This window comes from Parasteatoda tepidariorum, chromosome 9, assembly GCF_982258835.1.
Source record: "Parasteatoda tepidariorum strain Cologne lab strain chromosome 9, Ptep-v5.0, whole genome shotgun sequence".
In the NCBI taxonomy this organism is placed as follows: Eukaryota; Metazoa; Arthropoda; class Arachnida; order Araneae; family Theridiidae; genus Parasteatoda; species Parasteatoda tepidariorum.
The window spans coordinates 66,652,506-66,668,127 of NC_141763.1; the positions used below are offsets into that span (position 1 = coordinate 66,652,506).

The 15,622-nt window shown below is 27.9% G+C and overlaps 1 protein-coding gene across 1 annotated transcript in view; it reads right to left on the minus strand.

Moving 5' to 3' along the window:
- The window catches only part of LOC107446858 (patched domain-containing protein 3), a 60,731-nt gene extending 46,214 nt beyond the window's left edge, over nucleotides 1-14,517 (minus strand). The window contains exon 1 of the mRNA XM_016061632.4: nucleotides 13,181-14,517. Coding sequence (XP_015917118.1) covers nucleotides 13,181-14,192 — 1,012 coding nt within the window. The 5' untranslated portion in view covers nucleotides 14,193-14,517. The remainder of the gene's footprint in view (nucleotides 1-13,180) is intronic.
- Nucleotides 14,518-15,622: the final 1,105 nt, after the last annotated feature.

The following is a 15,622-nucleotide window of genomic DNA, read 5'->3' on the forward strand; positions in this document are numbered from 1 at the left end:
AATTTTTTTTAAATTGTTTTGACTACAAGATACTTAATGAATAATAATACTAAAAGATACTACCACTATGGGTACTAACTTAACATTAAGGAGTACAAGATAAATACCTTTGATATATAATAAGCCTACAGTACTCGTGAAAAACCTGCTGCCCTTGAAATAATTCTTTTCCGTCGATTAACCTACTCCAGAGTTTCCCAAAGTGTGGTACGCGTACCACCGTATGGGAACATTTAAGAGGGGGTACGCGTTCTTATGCGAAATATCTTGTAACAAACGAAATTATCAAGAAATTTTATTTAAAAAAAGTTAGCCATGAAAATTTACTATGACGTATTTTCCTATTGACTATTTTTTTGCAGAGTTAACAGTTAATAATTAGTGGTGTCAACAGTCAATTGTGATTTTTAATTTTTGTGCAATTTTTTTGTAGTAAAAAATGCATTCATTTTTTTATTAGTGGTACACAGTGCTACGAAAAATTTAGAAGAGGTACACAAAAGTCATAAGTTTGGGAAACACTGACCTACTGTGAAGAACAAAAACTCAAAAATTATTTTTCACTTATTTGACATTTTTCTTTTTATTCACACGAAATTGTAAAATCATACATAAAATGTACATCTTAAATGAGAAGTCAATTAGAATATCAATTACATTAAATTGAAAACAATTTTGGGAAACAAAATTTTTGTCATAATTCCAATACGAGTAAGCCGTAAAAAACCCATAGAAATAACTTTTTACTACTTTACCCGAATACCTATATTAGTATAATAGGTACCTATTACTACAATATTAGAAGTACCAGTAGTGATATGGTAATTTAGCATCATTAGCGTCAATTATAATTTTGTTATTCGCATGTTCAACTTCGGTTATATAAAATAGTTTCAATTGAGTCGCGTTGATTCAGGGTATAGCTTGCTCGTCTCCCGAATAGGTGACGCAAGTTCGAATTCTTGAGACAACTGGTTGATACAAATTCTGCTCCCTGTTAGCACTGACCAGTGCTGATGTAAAATATCCTCAGTGGTAGACGGATTATGAGTTAAAATGGTTGGAGGTTTTCATCACGATGTAACGCAAATACAGGTTAGTTCCATCAAAAAGTTCTTAGCGAAAGCTAATTTGTTTCAATGCTTGATTAAGGAGTTCTTTTGTCATTTGGGTTGGGTTCAAACTATCAAGGCTACGGAGTTGTGCAGTGTTAGTCGTAAACCCAAAAATGGGTCAGTTGTTCAACAGCGGTTATAAAGTAGTTTCAGTAATTGAAAAGATAAGTATCACACAAAATATGATACATTCAGAGCACGCTAATGAAGACTAAAAAGAAATCTCACGAACACAAGCAATGGTCAATATTGGAATTTGATATCTATCCAGTGCTCAAAAAGCCAGCAAATCTCATAATTAAATCTTTTCTGTCACCTCTCCCCTATTTTGATGCAATCAAAACAGATCTGGCGCAAGCACAAATAAAATGTTCTTGTAAGCGAAAACATGCAATATCATCTTACTCATATTAAATAAAAAACCAGACAATTTTGCTTCAAAAATAATTAGAAAGTTTTAGAAATATATGCTATCTACAAAATACTTTCTTGATATGAAGAAAAAAAAATTATATTAAGGGTACAGTTTTGAGAAACTTGGAAAGTTTTATTTCCCACGTAATAAGTAAAATAGAATTTCTTGAATGCCGAGTTCCGGAACTAAGATTAAGTAGGCAAAACTTGAAATATAGGCTGTTAAGAAGAGATGCAGAGTTACTCAAGCATTTCATTTTCCCCTGTGGAGCTGTCCTACTTTTTATTCTAATGTATCCGATGATTCGGCGTATGGTAAAATCGATACTGACTGCATTTAAATTACCCGTCCGTTGGTTTAATCAAATCATGTCTTGTCATGACTTGAAACTTGTTTTAATAGCTATAGATTGATTTCAGCATTTTGAGCGCCGAGCAAAATTATAAAATTTTATTCTTGAAAAATATTTTTATAATGTATCAGATAACTTCATGTATGGTAAAATCGATAGTGACAGATTTACCGAACCAATTTGTATGGTTATTGTTTGTTACTTATTTCAAAGGTAATTGATTAATTTAAAGGCACTGCGAGCCAAGTAAAATTTTGATATTTTGCTACTTAATATGGATTTACTTCGGGAAATTTACATATTTGAGTGGTATTAGCATTAGGGTGAACTAAGAAAAAAAAGGATTTTGTCGAAGCATACTTAGTTTAAAAAAGATTTATAGTCGCAATTAAATGTTAAAACGTAGTTTCACATTGAATAATTTAAAAAAAAATTTAAACAACGAAGATTAAAATATACTGAGCTAGTTTATTTTAAAAGGAATATATATAAAAAATTTTCAAAAGAAAATTTGAAAAAATATAAAACGAGCATACCATAAAAAAAACCTTTTTTTTAAAATTGAAATACAATCAGTGTTAAGATCATTATTTTATTTAAAGTTGTATTTATTTAATCTATAAGTCATAATTGTAAAACTTTGATTAAATTGCGTTGAACTGAATGAACTGCTAGTTTTTATTTTAATAAAAATATTAATTTAAATATCAATCAGCTCGATTATTCTTTCTCTAATAGTTTGTTTTCAATAGTTGCTTTTCATAAAAATATCAAAAAGCAATTCAGATTTTGCTCATCATTCTTCATTTAAAAAAATTCTACGAAGTTAAATTTAACATTGTTTGTATGCATACATCAAATGAATACGGCCAAAATAATTTGAAATGACGCTAATATATTTTAATATTGAGAGCTAAAATTCAAGGTAAAACCTTACGAGATTTTATTTTTCAAAATTTGAAAATCAAATAAGCTTTAGTTATGAATAAAAACAACTATGAAACTCATGTTTTATAAACACATGTCGAAATTAAACCAATAAAACATAACTTTCGTAATCGAAATTCTGGCTGCAAGTCTAAAATCATAAATGAAAACAAAAACCTTGATAATTACGACCACTCTAACAAATAACACTTTGCTAAGATACTCAAATAAAACCCGAAGGTTTCTAAGATCGTAACAGTTACAAAAGAAGACAAAAAACTCACAATTCTTAACAAAAATTACGTAAAAAACTGTCTTACGTCGCCGCGTTATTATCTTCAATAAAAATGCAATCGCAATTAATGTAACCTTCCAGCAGTACTTTTGCAACATTACGAACTTGAAAGTATAAAAAAAATCTTTAGGATGATGCGATAAAAGCGATCACGAACCATTTATTGGCGATGGGCTAGAACTGAAGACAAAAGGTTGTTTCACTCAGTGTCCATGGACACCATATCACAGCAGAAGATGATTTGTTATGTAGACAAACAACCGCTCGGAGATTGCCTTCTGTTTCTTAATGTTTCCGCAAATTTTTGAAGAAAACAAAAAATTGGCGAAGAAATCGTGATCTTATTGTTTCCAGAGGTCTATAACCACTAAAGGGAAACGAAATTTTGAGTCAAAATTATGAGTTTTCGCTACATGGTCGTTTCTATTGTATTGTGTAAGTTATTGACAGACGCAAAGAGAATTGACTTCAAATATTTATACAAGTTTTATGATCGATATTGAATGTTGTTTATAAACAGGAAGTGTTTAACATAGCAATAAATGATGCAGTCAATGAGCATGACTTATTGAGGATAACTTAAGGTTACGAAATGTTTATTTCTCTGCACTCGTCACATTATAAAAGCATGTGAAAGGCGGATCGCAAGCCGAATACGGCCAGATGTCTGGCCAAATGTGGCCATTAAACGCTTTTATAAAATAAAATTTTTAAAAACCATTTAACAATAATTTTGATTTTTTGATTTTTTCTTACTCTTTATTATAAAATTATATTGAAAAGTACAGGGTTATTCATAATTCCATCCGGGGTTTCGAAGCGTTATAGTAAAAAAACGAAAACGAATATGGCAAAAAAGAACATATGAAATTATTCGGAAAGTATTCAAGTTTTAATTTAAGCAGTTGCCGGTAGATGGCAGTAACATGTACCACTGAAGCCAGTTGTATTACGAAAAATGGCGTTTACAGGCGGAGGGAATTATGAATAACCCTGTATTATTATTCAGAACCTTATATAACAGGAGACCTGTTATATCCCAGCTGTTTTGGATTTTAGGTTAAATTTTTGATTTGAGTTTCTTGATTTTTTGTATTTATCAAACTTTTGATGCTATAGTACTACTAGAGAGCATAATTTCTTTCAGAAAAAGACAAAAAAAATAGAGATGTTGCTTTTTTAGATTAAGAGAAATAAATAGCACTAGCTATTCAGAGCTTAATGATTTCGTTCTCAAAAAGCAATAAAATGCGCAATTTTTAGTTTTAAGTAATTTAAAAGTGCACGTTTCTAACTTTTTAAATGTTTTAAAATCTAGTTTAAACTAATAAAACCCGAATTATTTTTACGTTAATTGCATAATAACAGGGATGCTAATCAAATATCTGAAAACAGGCAATTTTATACTCTTAGCTACTTATCATGAACCGTTGATTACAGAATTGTAGTGGCATAATTATGTCTTAAAAATGTAGTAAAGAATGTAAAATATCACGTGCTTTATATCTCAAATTGTGATTGGATGATCTCAATTGTGTGCCTTGCATTTTACATGTACCAACAGATACTGCCAAAGGTCAAAATAGGTAAAAATTATTATGTTAAGCATTTTAATAGTTTATGAGTGTGAAATACAACATGAAGCTGTTATTTTCTGCGTTAAGTATAAAATCTTCCAAACAATAATTTTTCTAATTTGCTCACAGTTATTTAGATCTAAGAGTTATTCATTATTGAAATTTTTCCAATTTACAATTTATAAATTTCTCCAATTGATAAATTTTTGAATATGAATGAAAAAAAAAATTCTTACTACTTTTGGATTTTAAATTTTAATACAAATATAATTCGAATAATCTATCAGATTTTTTTAGAAACAATTCAACTGTTTTTTTATAATAAAAAAATACCAAAATATAATTTTGCTTGTAATTAGAGCACCAGAAAAAAATATAGAAAATAATAAAATATAAATATATAAAAGGGACACCGGAGTGCCATCTGCGTTGACGGGATTGAAGCTATGCATTTTTACAAATTTTGTTTTCCAGTTTGAGACAAAACTTCTCAAATGTAACGGGAAAAAGTCGAAAGTTAATATTTTTGTATGAAACTATATGTACTAAATAGACGTTAAAAAATACTTCCCGTTAGTCATAAGTATTGAATTTTTTGCACTCATTTATTAAAAAAATTATATCAAGAGATTCTTAAAGGAAATTTGAACAAAAATTTCTGTGAAATCGTAACTGCATTTTAAAGAAAATATTAAAGCTGAGAATAAAATTTTATTACTGTGAATTTTTTTAAATTTTAAATTAAAAAAAGGTTCTTTCTCTTGGAGATATAAAAGGTTAATCGTATTAAATGTGGAATTTAAAAGAGAAAAAAAGTAACTTTTGAGAAACAAAAGTTATGAAGTATTTTTAATTCTTGTTATTGTTCATTTTCTTATGAAATTGCACTTTTATAACTGGTTGTCATAGTGACTCGAAATCTGTAGAATTATATAGAAGGAGTAGGGGACATCACTTCGTAAACCAAGCAATAAAATTTCGATTTAAATGGACTCTGAAAACACATTTCTCTTAAAAATCACGAATTGAGCAGTGAAAAATTTCTCAATCTCCAACTGCCGATTTTTTTCTTTTTCTTTGTTAAATTAAAATGAGGCAGAATATCCTTTGAAGCTTAAATAGAATATCTTTACCGAATAGGTTTGCTTTAAAATTTTGATGAATTTATTTTTTAGCTTTAGTTAAAATTCAAATTTTTTACACCATGTTAAGGTAGCGCTTATTTAAACAAATCACGTAAAATTTGAATTTTTGAAGAATTCAAAATTTCAATTTGTGCAATTAATTTATGTTCCATATTATGCAGATATTAGTGCTGCCCCTCCCGAATTTTATAGTAGAGGCATCTATATTCACTGACCATAATTACTCACTCAATTTTCCTACAGTTAAATTTATTGCTAAAATAACTTTACTTTAAATTTGACTTATCGGGTTGTCAATAGCATTTCATATTATCCGTTTTTCGTGTCTAGCACAGCCTTAGCGACGATGTATTTTTGAATAAATGAATGTATTTGAGGAAATTCAAAATCTTCAGAATCATTTGAATATATATAGTTTGTTATTGATTATGATAAATCTCTAATGTTGTTTACAAATTAGAACGATAAATGCAGTCAAAAATATGATTTATTAAATTTTTATATGCATTAGCCACTTTTTAGAGAACTTAAGAATGTGGGCTGTTTTGAGAAAATTCAATCAATTTCCAAAATCGTGCGAAGAGCATTCTAATCTTTAAATATTAGCATAAAATATGAATTATGCAAATTAAATCCTTATCCTATGAAAAATTAATCAAGGGAACAACTTTGTGTTCACAAGTCATGAAATCAATCCTATTTATGCGGAGACAAAATTATTTATACATTTATAAACTATTTACCTTTTTTTTTAAAATTTAATATTTGATGCTTATTATAATAGGTTTTGATTTAAATTATAATTTTTACTATATAATTTGACTGTAGGCTTTGGCTTTTACTGTAAGTTTTAGTTTCATTTATCATTTTTACCTTCCCTGTTTGAAGAAACCACATTTTTCTCCGTGATTTTTACGAACTGCTCCTTTTTAAGGATTTTTTACTCAATTTTACTTGTGATAATTTTTCTTTCTGTAAAGTATTATTTTTCATTCATTGTGTGATTATACTATAGGTTTTAGCTTTTACTGTAGGTCTTGGTTTCAATTATCGCTTTTACCCTTCACATCTAACGAGACTGCATTTCTCTCAGCGACTTATGAATTGTTTCTTTTTAAGGATTTCTTTTTTCAATTTTATTTGTGATATAATAATTTTTCTTTCCGTAAAGAAATTTATTTAAGTTTTTAATTAGTTTTTAATTAGTTTTTAATTAATTTTTGTTCATTTTTTTATTTATTTTCCTATCTATTTACAATCTATTACCATAAATTGTTATTTGCTATTTTCCGCTTGTGTTTTACGAGTTTTGTTTAAAATTCTTAGTTGTATTTATTTTTGGTCTGTTGCCATACACTCTTATGTATTGTAATCTTAATTTCGATTGCATGCATGGGTAGTAGCATTTGCTAGGTCCTTTGGTCCTGCGTGAACCCTGTGTGTTCCTCTTGGGGACTATTGAGATCATGGTCAAAGCGAAATACCAAGCATTTAAAAATTATTAGCACATCCTTAAATAAATTTAAAGTGCGATGAAATTATTAGCTTGTAACAAAAATAACTTGTTCCCTATTAAAACATGACTTGTTCCGCATTAAAACAACACTTGTTTCCTACTAAAACAACACTTGTTTCCTACTAAAACAACACTTGTTCCCTATTAAAACAACACTTGTTCCCTATTAAAACAACACTTGTTTCCTACTAAAACAACACTTGTTCCCTATTAAAACAACTCTTGTTCCCTATTAAAACAACACTTGTTCCCTATTAAAACAACACTTGTTCCCTATTAAAACAACACTTGTTCCCTATTAAAACAACACTTGTTCCCTATTAAAACAACACTTGTTTCCTACTAAAACAACACTTGTTCCCTATTAAAACAACACTTGTTCCCTATTAAAACACTTATTATATTTGAAATAGATTTTGTCACACCGAAATTGATTTTGTCACACCGAAATTGATTTTGTCACACCGAAATTGATTTTGTCACACCGAAATTGATTTTGTCACACCGAAATTGATTTTGTCACACCGAAATTGATTTTGTCACACCGAAATTGATTTTGTCACACCGAAATTGATTTTGTCACACCGAAATTGATTTTGTCACACCGAAATTGATTTTGTCACACCGAAATTGATTTTGTCACACCGAAATTGATTTTGTCACACCGAAATTGATTTTGTCACACCGAAATTGATTTTGTCACACCGAAATTGATTTTGACATACCGAAATTGATTTTGACATACCGAAATTGATTTTGACATACCGAAATTGATTTTGCCACACCGAAATTGATTTTGCCACACCGAAATTGATTTTGCCACACCGAAATTGATTTTGCCTTACCGAAATCGATTTTGTTATGCCGAAATTGATTTTGTATTATTGAAGTGGCTTTCTGTAATAATGAAGGAATTTTTTTTAATATAAAAATTGCACTTATAATATACCATCATTTATAAAGTATTAGTATAAAACTACCTTCAATAACTGATATATAATAAGGAAAATAATTTAACGTGTGTGTATCTTTTTTGTTCTTTTTTTGTTCCTCTTAGGTTTGTCACGAATAGCAAAATATTCTTAGGTTTGTCACGAATAGCAAAATATTCTTAAGGGCACATAAGTGTTACCCTATTTGAGCCTCATAAATTGCTGAAAAAGATTTTTTGTATATATACATACAATGTAATGATGACCTAAGATATGATCAGGTTTAAAGTCACCCTCAGAACTGGTTTCTTGACAGAAATTTCCACTTACAAAAAGTAACAAACAGTTTTCTTAAAGTTGCTAAATGTGATATATATATATATTTTTGGAAAATTTTTTTAAACAAATTGCAATGCATCTTTATTGCATTGAATAAAAATGCATATATATATTTTTAAATTATATATTTATGAAGGAAGCATATTTAAAATAATACGCATGGTATCTCATAATCAATCATTTACAATGTAAATCATTTACAATACGTATAAGGCAGTTAATTAATTTAATAGCTACCTTATTATAATTAAACATCCTAAAGATAATTTTGGATTGAAAAGTAGTACTTTTTTGAAAGCAAGTAAAAAATTTGTATCTCCAAACATTTTTATAGGATTTTTTTTCCATTTAGGATCATTTAATATCTCAGAAAATTAAACATTTTATAAACTTCACACTGCATTCAATAAAAAAATTATAAAAAGTTTTGAATAAAAGTTCAGATTTAATCTAAATTATAAGTAACTGATTAGAAAATTAATATTACTCACATGCTAAATTCTGTAGTAGAATTCATAATTTTTTTCAATAGCTAACATTAAATGATTAATCGAATAAATAGAGCGTCAATGATTAAAAAAAATTTATAAATTTAATGAAAGTTTTTCTTTATGTACAACACTGAAATACTCTCCAACTAAAAATTTATATAATTTAACACAGAAGTAATAAAAAATTGATAATAACCAACTAAAAATACTACTACTAATAATAATAATACAATAGCAACAATAGCTATACCAATAAAATGACAAGAAATAGTTTTTCCTATTTATAGGAAAAATTGACTGTTGTATTTCTATTATTAATACGTTAGCTATAAGTTAACTAAATTAGCATATTTATGTTGCATAAATAAAATTATATCTCATTTCCTATTAGCATGAACAATATTAAACTGACCACTGCATATGCCACGATTTCCTCTTACATGTATTTAAATAAGGGAAAAAATAATTTGGTTTAATTGTTGACTTCACAATTGAGTCACGCAAATTGACTGTTGTCGATGATCTCGAAAAGAAATATTAAATTTTGTGAAGGGCGACTTTTTAGCAAAGAAATCAATGTACAGGAAAATCTCAGAAAAATGGGGGGAAATAATTTGGTTTGATTGTTAACTTCGCAATTGAACTACATTAATGATCAAAAGAAAATTTAAAAATCAAAAAGAAAAATTTATTACATTTTGTGCAAGATTACTATTTTAACCATGAAAAAATACAATATATTTCAAAAAGTTAAAATTTCTTGATTATCAATCTGTTAATACAAAAATATGCATTGCCTATAAATTGGTTGAGTAAATTTGTAAAAAATAATATGAAGATTAATAGTAAATTTATATCTGCATAAGTCGGATCTTTCTAAGTTAGCTACTGATATAACCATGGTTTTTAATATTAATCTGGCAAATTTTGCTTATTTTTGATATATAATCAAGAAAGCATCTAACCTTCTTAAATATTCAATAGTAAATTATTTTCTGCAATAAACTAAAATTTAAAAATTACGTTAATTTGTACATAATAGGCAAAAAAATATTTTAATAACGATGTTCTTTTTGAAAATATTAAATCAACTTTTCCAAATTCACGATAATTAAAAAAATTCTTTATGAAAATTGAACATTTCCTTGCAATTCTTGTAAATTAATCAAAATGTTCGCAATCAAATAATAATGTAATCAAAAAATAGATTAGTACATTATAAAAAACAGCAATTGAATCGTAATTATTTTTCGACAAAATAATAAGTTTAAATAAAATAAAGTTACGACAAGTTGGAATAATTTTTTGTTAACTATGTTGAAAAAAATGGAATTTAATAATTAACTATTTATGGAAGTCAGTATGCAGTATAAGCATGATTGAAATATTTTTAAATATATAGAAACTAAAGGAAAGATAAAATTATTTAAGTATGCAAATAAATTATAGATATGCAAATAAAATTTAAAAGGACAACTTTTTTCAATTCGATCGCAAGTCAAACACAGTTTATTGCTGTTTAAGCAAAATTACCTTGAAAGGTTATTTTTTAAATTTATGGCAAATTGAAAATAAATGTGTTTCTCATTTTCTAATTTATCTGCTAAGTTATTGTCTAAAATAATCTCACAATAATCAAGCATAAGTTACAAAATTGCAAATTTTATGCTAAGTTTACAATCTTGAAAAAACATTGGGATTTTAAGAATAACATTGGGAATTATTGTAAGAATATTTTGTGTTTTTAAGAATCAAGTGGTATTATTAAAAGTAAAAATTAAGTCAAGTAGTAAATATTACGGCCTTAAAAATATATTTTGTGATCCTTAAGGAATTGATACTGCAGAAGTGTTTAAAAAGTATTACTTGTACATTACTTTTTACTTCTTGTAATTTACTTTTTTTGTCTTGTACAAATATTGTGATTTTGAGGAATCTTATTCTTCAGTAGAGTAGAAATATTTAAAAACTTTAATAAATTATCAGAAAATACTTTGCTATATTAATAAAGTTGACGGTACTGTAGATATATTTGGGAATTTTATAATATTGTAGGAATCTATAATGATTTTAAAAGAAATTGCAATCTTGCTTAAATATTTAATTATTTTGAAGAATTTAGTGAAAATATTTTAAGATTTCAAAAAATTTACGTTTTTATGAAAGTATTTTGTGATTTTCAAAGAATTTACAATGATGTGGGAATATTGAAATTCCAAAAAATTTTCTTTTTTAAATAAATTTTTAATTTTTCATATTTTTCGTGATTTTAAATAAGTATTTCTTTCATAGTTTTTTTTAAAAAAACGTTAAAACTTTATATTGATTTATTAATAGATAATTTCAACCGAAAACAACTTGGAACATTATGAATGTTCCAAATTTCAAAACAATCCATCTAAATGGCTCTAGGTAATCCATTTAACCTCGCTGACATAATTTAATACGTGAAGAGGTTAACTAAACTTCTTACAAGACATATTGCGTTCGCTTGCATCAATTACGAAACAATCAACATTTGATGATAAGTTTATTTAAATAAAAAAAAAAAAAATTTGTTGCTACAACGTAATATTCAACTACTTAGTATTTTGAACCGAGATTATACTATTTTTCTAATCTCAAATTTACTATTGAAGGAAAATAAATCTTCGTAAAATAATAATCAACCTACATAACAAACGATGCGTTTTTAATGATTACGTGGTGAGGAATTAAAGCTTTTCTTTTTACTAATATTTTTTATTTTTTTTTATTATTAAAATTTTCTATTTTCTTAGAAATTGACTAATCCATTGGTTCTCAACCTATTTTAACCTATTTTCTCTTTTCATCACTGATAAAAGCTAATTTTTCTCTACAGAAAATTTAAAATTCACTTCTCAAACTTCAGCACATCTTAAAATTAAACAGCAAAAGCATAGAACATTTCGATATACCAATGCTTTATAGCTTAATGAATAAGAAAATGAAACTTCTTTATTTACAAATTATTCAAACAAAATTAATAGTATTTCAATTATTAAAAAAATACAGCAAATCAGTATATTATTAGTCACTTTGTTTAATAAGAAACGCGTGTTTTTTTCTGCTCTAATTCTTTTATGCATAGAGTACTGTTTGAAAAACACTGGTCCCTTCAAATTATTTAAGTAGTTTTCGTTAGTAACACAATTTACAAGACAGACTCTCGAAAATAAACAAGCAAATGTAGAAACAATGCCCTACTGTGACAATGTCCTCTCTTTCTTGCACTTATTGATAATGCTTGAACATTAAAGACCAAAATTCTGTGACTGATTCCTTTTTAAACATGTCTTTTGCTTGGAGATACTTTTCTGAGACTGATTCCTTTTTAAACAAGAATCAGACCAAAGGGAAAAGATAAATCAGGCCGAAATTCTGTAACTGATTCCTCACTAGACATGTGTTTTGCTTTCTTTTCAAACATGTCTGTACCTGATTTCTCCTTAAACAGGAATCAGGACTAAAGGAAGAGGAATCTGATCAAAATACTACGATTCTTATATCATAAATTGGCATTTTCAACGAGAAATACTCGAAAAGTATGAGTTAGTTATTCCATTATGTTAAAAAAATGGATTTATTATTAATCCTACATGTAACGTAAAAATAAGCATGCTAATTAAAAAGTATAATACTTCGAATCAACTAGTACCAAAAGCGTAGTTTTAATAAAATGTTATTCTAAAGTTCACGAATTCTGGAAGTATCTTTTTTTCTCATTTTGAGTGGCTATAAATAATTTTTTAGATATTTTTCGTTATGAATAGGGTATACAATTTGTAAAAAATCTATTAATTGCTAGATTCCGTAAAAGTTTCTGCAATCTCAAAAAACGGGAATGATCCAATTAGGCCTTTATATAATGAACTAAACATATATACCAGATGCATATAATCTAAAGTATATAAAACGCATATAACACATGCTTGCGATTTTCCCAATTATGAAAAAATAAAGGGAAAAAGTTGAACTTAACATTAACTTCACATAAAAGTTGAACTTTACTTTCATATTAAAATCAACAATTATATAGAGAAAATTTCACTTACCCAACATAAGAAAAGGAGCGGCCAAATTGATTCCAATGAATTCCAGATTAAAGTACATTATCAGACCAAAAGCAGCTCCTACACCCATAATGGATGAAATGCACCCTATTACTCCAAGCCAAGGTTTACTTTTCACCCAGTCGGCCATCATACAGGTAACAATCGAAAAAACCAACATTATGACTAGTGTCAGGCTTAAGAAAGGCACTACACTTTGGGTGTTTTTTTGCAATTCCTTTGTCAACGTATTCGAAACGAACATAGCAAGCGATATATATTCAAATTGATCATTCAGAGAATCCACAGTTTCTAAAAAAGTAGCTTCCCAAAGTCTAGCCATACTTTCAGCCCTTTGGTTACTCCAGTCTAGGTAATACATTAGATTCGCAGCACTACAATTTACAATGACATTATTCTCATCTATACCAACCCCACCTAATGCTCCCCCTAAAAAGTAAACTTTGTTGGGGGTTTGCATCAAAGGAAAGGTCATTTTCACATCAGGATTTTCTTCCATTTCTCGAACAAGATATTTAAAATCCAGGATATCATTTTTGAAACAATGCCCACCAAGCTTTCTGGCACATATGTCCTCGTATCTCCATAACCGTTCTTCAAAATGGATCGTCAAGTTCTGAACTATCATGTTCAATTCATCTATTTCATCGAATACTTCGCTTCTTAGAACAGAACCTTCGTCCCTTGGGACAACTATCACTCTTCCAAAGTGTCCCGGTCTTGTTATCCGTCCTAAATCGAAGTTTTTCGACGAATTCATTGGAAAAAGTGTTTCCACAATTCTCCTTTCAGTTTTGGATCGTCCGTTTGTGGGTGTAAACAAATATTCGGGATCATCTTCATATCGAATTCTTTGCAAACCGGATCCAAACAAAGCAGCCACAAGGATTGGAACAATCACGAAATATCCAGGATTTTTGGCGATTTCTCGACCCAAGTGCCGGAAATATTTAGACACAAAACGGTCCACACAGGCTAAATCTCTGCACAACATTTTTTTCCAGAATTCTTCACCAATTTCGATTTAAAAATTCCAATAAAATTCTAAAGCATAAAGAATTGTTCTTTTTGCATTAACTAAACCATTTTTTTCTTCTTAAATATCCCAGAGTAAATTGTAATTACTATAAAAATAGAACGTTGTTGAAATTACAATAATATATCCGCTTTCACGTGTCTACGGACATCTCAAATTGGGTCTTAAATAGTTCAAATCCATCTTGAAGAATAGGTGCTACGGTTTTCAACCGAAGAGAAAAACTGAATGAGAGGAGAATATTTCGGATCGTCTGCCACAGGTAAGAACGATGACGTCACTCTAACTGTCGACCAATGAATTACCGGACTACTTGAAAAGTTTACCGTTTTCTTTTTTGTTTTGTTTTTCTCTCTAATATATATGTTCCGGTTGCGTGGTTTTTTGTTTCGAGTGTATTACGGGGATTATTATTAACAAAACACGTTTATTATTTTAACGGATTTTTTTTCTTCTGAATACTTAAAAGATGACTTGTTCTAAAAATCAAATTCTGCGCTGGGTTGTTTGCATCAACGCTAATTTTGGTTTTGATAAATTTAATTTCCAAAATGTATCGTAAGAAAAACAGAATAATGAATAATCCAAATCGATTATTGTTAAATAAAAGAAAAATATTTTTTTTTTTTGTTATAGCAGATTTCTTTGATTATTTAAAAGATTAAAGAATGACTCTAAAATTCAAATACTGTTCTCAGTAATTTGCATTGTTATTTGTTTTGGTTTTAGCAAATATGATTTTCAAAATTTTCGTATTTCAATTTATCTTTACATAAACAAACTAATGAAGAATCCGATTTGATTATTGCTTAAAAAAAAGGAAAAGGCGTTTATTATTTTAGCGGATTTCTTTGATTATTTAGAAGCTTGGTGACTTGTTCTAAAAATAAAATACTGTGAATTATTTGTTTCGGTTTTAATAAACATAATTTATAAGAATTGTAGATGCAAAAATAGCCTTATCAAATCATTAAATCATTTATTATTAACAGAAACGTGTTTGCTACTTTAATTCATTTCTTGGAATATCCAAAGGTGGATGACTTGTTCTAAAAATTAATGACTGTACGCAGTAACTTGTTTTCTTTGTTAGTTCTAATACATTTAATTTATGAATATTGCAGGAAAAACATCTGTTTACAAAATTGCAGATTAAAGTATAAATTACAGAATAATATACTTTTATGTCGAGAATATTTAAATACATCACCATACCAAAAAACTTCGGAATAATTTTTGAATTTTTCCTTAAAAATTATTAATAATTTTTTATTATTTATAGTTTATTGCAATGCACTCATTAAAATTCACGTTTTTTTTCTGAGAGAGTGTTGTATTAGTTTATTCACGGAAAGGATCAACCGAATCATCTCAGATTCGCAGCTATA